Source organism: Bos indicus x Bos taurus, chromosome 15 (assembly GCF_003369695.1).
Source record: "Bos indicus x Bos taurus breed Angus x Brahman F1 hybrid chromosome 15, Bos_hybrid_MaternalHap_v2.0, whole genome shotgun sequence".
Classification (NCBI taxonomy): Eukaryota; Metazoa; Chordata; class Mammalia; order Artiodactyla; family Bovidae; genus Bos; species Bos indicus x Bos taurus.
Window position 1 is genome coordinate 35,941,160 of NC_040090.1, and position 6,726 is coordinate 35,947,885.

General features: G+C 47.0%; 1 protein-coding gene across 1 annotated transcript; it reads right to left on the reverse strand.

Annotated features, from left to right (window-relative positions):
* Positions 1 to 489: 489 nt before the first annotated feature.
* Positions 490 to 2,212, reverse strand: LOC113904985 (ubiquilin-3-like). Its single transcript, XM_027562033.1, has one exon. It carries the CDS (start codon positions 2,047 to 2,049, stop codon positions 490 to 492), a length of 1,560 nt encoding a protein of 519 aa, XP_027417834.1. The 5' UTR covers positions 2,050 to 2,212.
* Positions 2,213 to 6,726: the final 4,514 nt, after the last annotated feature.

A 6,726-nucleotide genomic window follows, 5' to 3' on the forward strand; every position in this document is an offset into this window, starting at 1 on the left:
CATTGTCAAAGAATAGGTGGCTTTCAGAGTCTGTGAAGAAACCCATGGCTTCCAGGGAGAGCAAACGTCAGGATTCCTTCAGAATCACCGTGGAATTGGAATTGTGGTGATGATGGTAATGTTGGTGGAAAACTGCATTGCCCATTGGACAGGAGTAGATACTAAAAAGAACTCAGGGTTTCCCCCTACTCTGAGGAGATGGTTATGAGAATAGGTGAAGCCCAGACCCAAGGCTATGTAACATGGTCCATCGCTCCCCCAAACAACATTCTCTTTGCCCACCTGCTCCGAAACTGACACAAGACACAAGATCCATGCAATCCTTTTTAATGTGGAATAGGCTTGGGATGTGAGGGGAGGCTGTGTAAGTGTGCACGTGATCTGAGCAGGAGAAATTCCCAAAATAAGCTACTCCCCCTCCCTCTCTTTCCCTTTCCTTTCCCCGCTCCTCTCCATGGGATGGTGCATTGGCACATTAGCTGGAGGCACCTAGGCCTCCGGTATTCCCAGAAGCCTCTCAATGGCAGCATGAATGTCTCCTCCTGTGGCCATGAGGGCCTGAAGATTGGCATCACGATTAGCAAAGCCCATGGCCTTCAGATGCTCCAGTTCTTGCTGGTAGTGGTCTTCAGTGAGGGGACATGAGGACGATGAGGACTGGGTAGACTGAGGGCAGGCATTAGCCAGAGCATGGAGGAGCTGAAGAACAGCCAAGGTGGGCTGCACAGGGTCTGCTCTGTGACCCTGTCCTCCGCCCCTAGTTTCAGAAACTCCTCTGGCCCCATGTGGTCTACCTGGACACCATAAACATGGTCCCAACCCAGGTACCTCCCTGGACAATATCTGCAGGCCCTTTTCTATCTGGATCAATGCCTGCAGTGCCCGTGGGTTAGTGAGTATGGGAAGGAGTGGCATATGATGTCGCAGAGGGCTGCCTGTTGTCAGCTGGTGTAGCAGAGCTGGATTCTGCTGCAAGACATGTAAGCCTCTGCGCAAGACAGAGGGTGATGGTCTCAGCTGACTCGCTGGAGTGGCTTTCCCGATGGGCTGCTGGCTCTCCTGGGAGGGAAGATCCTGGCCTGAGTATAAGTCTGATAGTCCTGTCCTACAAACTGCATTGGCCTGGTTTGAAATCACAGCCCTTGCTTGAGCAGCTACTCCTGCACTGACTTCCTGTGCCAGTGGCCTGGCAGGTATGGAGACTGTGGGTGCCGTGGTGGTGATGTTAGGACAACTGTGAGGATTGATGCCCCTTCTGCAAGGCTCTGAATCTGGGTTGTGGCCTTTGGAGGCAACCAGAGGGGCCAGAGTGGACAGCATGAGATGCTGGATATCAGAGCAGACCGGACGCATAGCATTGTCCCCACCTGGCACTGCCTTCAAGGCTTCCAGCCCCCGCTTGTCCACCTGCAGGAGTTCCTGTTGCCGGGCTGGGTTCTGCAAGTTTTCCAGAGCCTTGAGAGCTGGCTCAGGTTTCGGTACTGGCCTTGAGGATTCAGGAACATAGCTGGCATTGGCTGGTTTCTCACTCACCGGACCTTGAACCACAGGGTCTTCCAGTGATGGCCCCATGGACTCAGGCACAACCATGAGGAGTTGAGCCAGCTGGCCAAAGAAGTCAGCTAATTCAGGAGAGGTCCAGGCCAGCTGGCCCAGCCTGGCTAGCATCCTAGTACTCTCTGAGGTGGATGGATCCGGATGATGGGTGCAGTGGCCAGCAGGGCTGGGCAGAGTGCTGGGACCGGGCAGAATGCCTTTCCCACGGCTCCTCACCACCAGGTGGACCGTGGTGCCATCAAGGATGCCTCTTTGGCTCAGTATGTCTTGATCCCGGAGGATCTTTCCAGTGAAGATGAGCACCAGTCTGTCAGTATCACAGTGAAAGCGTTTGGAGATCTGCTTCTTAAAGTGGCGGATGCTGCTATTTTCTGCCAGCATAAATTCCTGGCTGTCTTGTGGGGTCTTGACAGATACTCTGATGATGCGTGATGGTGGCTCCCGACCAGACACCAGCTGACTGTCCCCTGCTTCTTCCCTAGCCCGTGACATATTTCCTCGAGAGCAGAATTCAAGGCCCCCCGAGGACCTTAAGAAATCTAGATGTAGCACTGAGCACACCTGAGCACAGGGACCAGTAGGTGTCCCGTGATGTCTTCTCACCCAAGTCCTGTGGACACCACCTCCAAGTGTAGTCCCGGAGCCACCCAGCTCCCATGGGGTGGCAGCTGCCCTCTCCCGAGCAGGCTCAGGGGAGATGATGTCAGTGATGAGGTCACAGTTGAGAAGTAGACCTGAATGGGGGAAGGGCAGTAGTCTCTACCACCTGTCTAAAGTTGGCTTTCTATCAGATTTAATTTAAAAAACAGTAAAAATAATTTAAATGCTCCTGTCTAAAAACAGGACTTCCGAGGTAGCACAAGTGGTAAAGAACCTGCCTGCCAATGCAGGACACATAAGAGATGTGCATTCTATCCCTGGGTTGGGAAGTTTCCCTGGAGGAGGAAATGGCAACCCACTCCAGTATTCTTGCCTGGAAAAATCCCATGCACTGAAGAGCCTGGAGGGCTACAGTCCATAGGGTTGGAAAGACTGAAACACGACTGAAGCGACAGCATGCAGCACGTCTAAAAACATGTTTGGTGCCAATCTATCTCACTATTGAAAATCATACCACCTGGAGTTTGATAGATGAATATAGCTCAGCCAAAACGGTACTAATCTAATAACTAGCTTCAGTTAAGTTCAGTCGCTCAGTCGTGTCCGACTCTTTGTGACCCCATGAATAGCAGCATGCCAGGCCTCCCTGTCCATCACCAACTCCTGAGTTCACTCAAACTTAAGTCCATCGAGTCAGTGATGTCATCCAGCCATCTCATCCTCTGTCGTCCCCTTCTCCTCCTGCCCTCAATCCCTCCCAGCATCAGAGTCTTTTCCAATGAGTCAACTCTTCACATGAGATGGCCAAAGTACTGGAGTTTCAGCTTTAGCATCATTCCTTCCAAAGAAATCCCAGGGCTGATCTCCTTCAGAATGGACTGGTTGGATCTCCTTGCAGTCCAAGGGACTCTCAAGAGTCTTCTCCAACACCACAGTTCAAAAGCATCAATTCTTCTGCACTCAGCTTTCTTCACAGTCCAACTCTCACATCCATACATGACCACAAGAAAAACCATAGCCTTGACTAGACAGACCTTTGTTGGCAAAGTAACGTCTCTGCTTTTCAATATGCTATTTAGGTTGGTCATAACTTTCCTTCCAAGGAGCAAGCGTCTTTTAATTTCCTGGTTGCAATCACCATCTGCAGTGATTTTGGAGCCCAAAAAGTCTGCCACTGTTTCCACTGTTTCCCCATCGATTTCCCATGAAGTGATGGGACCGGATGCCATGATCTTCATTTCCTGAATGTTGAGCTTTAAGCCAACTTTTTCGTTCAACTCTCCTCTTTCACTTTCATCAAGAGGCTTTTTAGTTCCTCTTCACTTTCTGCCATAAGGGTGGTGTCATCTGCATATCTGAGGTTATTGATATTTCTCCCGGCAATCTTGATTCCAGCTTGTGCTTCTTCCAGTCCAGCGTTTCTCATGATATACTCTGCATCTAAGTGAAATAAGCAGGGTGACAATATACAGCCTTGATGTACTCCTTTTCTTATTTGGAACCAGTCTGTTGTTCCATGTCCAGTTCTAACTGTTGCTTCCTGACCTGCATACAGATTTCTCAAGAGGCAGGTCAGGTGGTCTGGTATTCCCATCTCTTTCACAATTTTCCACAGTTTATTGTGATCCACACAGTCAAAGACTTTGGCATAGTCAATAAAGCAGAAATAGACGTTTTTCTGGAACTCTTGCTTTTTCCATGATCCAGTGGATGTTGGCAATTTGATCTCTGGTTCCTCTGCCTTTTCTAAAACCAGCTTGAACATCAGCAAGTTCACGGTTCACATATTGCTGAAGCCTGGCTTGGAGAATTTTGAGCATTTCTTTACTAGCGTGTGAGATGAGTGCAATTGTGCGGTAGTTTGACCATTCTTTGGCATTGCCTTTCTTTAGGATTGGAATGAAAACTGATCTTTTGCAGTCCTGTGGCCACTGCTGAGTTTTCCAAATTTGCTGAAATATTGAGTGCAGCACTTAAGAACTAGCTTAGGAAGTATTAATTCCTAATACAAGATAGTAGCTAGTTAATTGGAGAAGGCAATGGCACCCCACTCCAGTACTCTTGCCTAGCAAATCCTATGGACAGAGGAGCCTGGTAGGCTTCCGTCTATGGGGTCACACAGACTCAGACATGACTGAAGTGACTTAGCAGCAGCAGCAGCTAGCTAATAGTACTAATAGTTAATAGTGCTAATTCCTAATACAAGATAGTAGCTAATAACTAGCTAATACTAAGCTAGTTATTAGCTTCAGTTCAGTTCAGTTCAATTCAGTCGCTCAGTCGTGTCCGACTCTTTGTGACCCCATGAATAGCAGCATGCCAGGCCTCCCTGTCCATCACAAACTCCTGGAGTTCACTCAGACTCATGTCCAACAAGTCAGTGATGCCATCCAGCCATCTCATCCTTTGTCGTCCCCTTCTCCTCCTGCCCTCAATCCCTCCCAGCATCAGAGTCTTTTCCAATGAGTCAACTCTTCTCATGAGATGGCCAAAGTACTGGAGTTTCAGCTTTAGCATCATTCCTTCCAAAGAAATCCCAGGGCTGATCTCCTTCAGAATGGACTGGTTGGATCTTCCTGCAGTCCAAGGGACTCTCAAGAGTCTTCTCCAACACCACAGTTCAAAAGCATCAATTCTTTGGCGCTCGGCCTTCTTCACAGTCCAACTCTCACATCCATACATGACCACAGGAAAAACCATAGCCTTGACTACATGGACCTTTGTTGGCAAAGTAATGTCTCTGCTTTTCAACATGCTATCTAGGTTGGTCATAACTTTTCTTCCAAGGAGTAAACGTCATTTAATTTCATGGCTGCAGTCTCCATCTGCAGTGATTTTGGAGCCCAGAAAATAAAGTCTGGCACTGTTTCCACTGTTTCCCCATCGATTTCCCATGAAGTGATGGGACCGGATGCCATGATCTTCGTTTTCTGAATGTTGATTTAAGCCAACTTTTTCACTCTTCACTTTCACTTTCATCAAGAGGCTTTTTAGTTCCTCTTCACTTTCTGCCATAAGGGTGGTGTCATCTGCATATCTGAGGTTATTGATATTTCTCCTGGTGATCTTGATTCCGGCTTGTGTATCTTCCTGTCCAGCGTTTCTCATGATGTACTCTGCATAGAAGTTAAATAAGCAGGGTGACAATCTACAGCCTTGACGTACTCCTTTTCCTATTTGGAACCAATCTGTTGTTCCATGTCCAGTTCTAACTGTTGCTTCCTGACCTGCATACAGATTTCTCAAGAGGCAGGTCAGGTGGTCTGGTATTCCCATCTGTTTCAGAATTTTCCAGTTTATTGTGATCCACACAGTCAAAGACTTTGGCATAGTCAATAAAGCAGAAATAGATGTTTTTCTGGAACTCTTACTTTTTCCATGATCCAGTGGATGTTGGCAATTTGATCTCTGGTTCCTCTGCCTTTTCTAAAACCAGCTTGAACATCAGCAAGTTCACGGTTCACATATTGCTGAAGCCTGGCTTGGAGAATTTTGAGCATTACCTTACTAGCATGTGAGATGAGTGCAATTGTGCAGTAGTTTGACCATTCTTTGGCATTGCCTTTCTTTAGGATTGGAATGAAAACTGATCTTTTGCAGTCCTGTGGCCACTGCTGAGTTTTCCAAATTTGCTGGCATATTGAGTGCAGCATTTTCATAGCATCATCTTTCAGGATTTGAAATAGCTCAACTGGAATTCCATCACCTCCACTAGCTTTGTTCGTAGTGATGCTTTCTAAGGCCCACTTGACTTCACATTCCAGGATGTCTGGCTCTAGGTCAGTGGTCACACCATTGTGATTATATGGGTCATGAAGATCTTTTTTGTACAGTTCTTCTGCATATTCTTGCCACCTCTACTTAATATCTTCTGCTTCTGCTAGGTCCATACCATTTCTGTCCTTTATTGAGCCCATCTTTGCATGAAATTTTCCCTTGGTATCTCTAATTTTCTTAAAGAGATCTCTAGTCTTTCCCAGTCTGTTGTTTTTCTCTATTTCTTTGCACTGATCACTGAGGAAGGCTTTCTTATCTCTTCTTGCTATTCTCTGGAACTCTGCATTCAGATGCTTATATCTTTCCTTTTCTCCTTTTCTTTTCGCTTTTCTTCTTTTCACAGCTATTTGTAAGGCTTCCCCAGACAGCCATTTTGCTTTTTTGCATTTCTTTTCCATGGGGATGGTCTTGATCCCTGTCTCCTGTACAATGTCTCGAACCTCAGTCCATAGTTCATCAGGCACTCTATCAGATCTAGGCCCTTAAATCTATTTCTCACTTCCACTGTATAATAATAATGGATTTGATTTAGGTCATACCTGAATGGTCTAGTTATTAGCTTAGGAAGGGCTAATTTTAGTCACCTGTCTTGTACTAGGGCTTCCCAGGTAGCACAGTAGTAAAGAATCCACTTGCCAATACTGGAGACCAAAGAGACAAGGCTTCAGTCTGGGTCAGGAAGATATCCTGGAATAGGAAATGACAATCCACAAACCATTGTTCTTGCCTGGGAAATCCCCTGGACAGAGGAGCCTGGTGGACTACACAGTCCATGGGTTGTAAAGAGTTGGA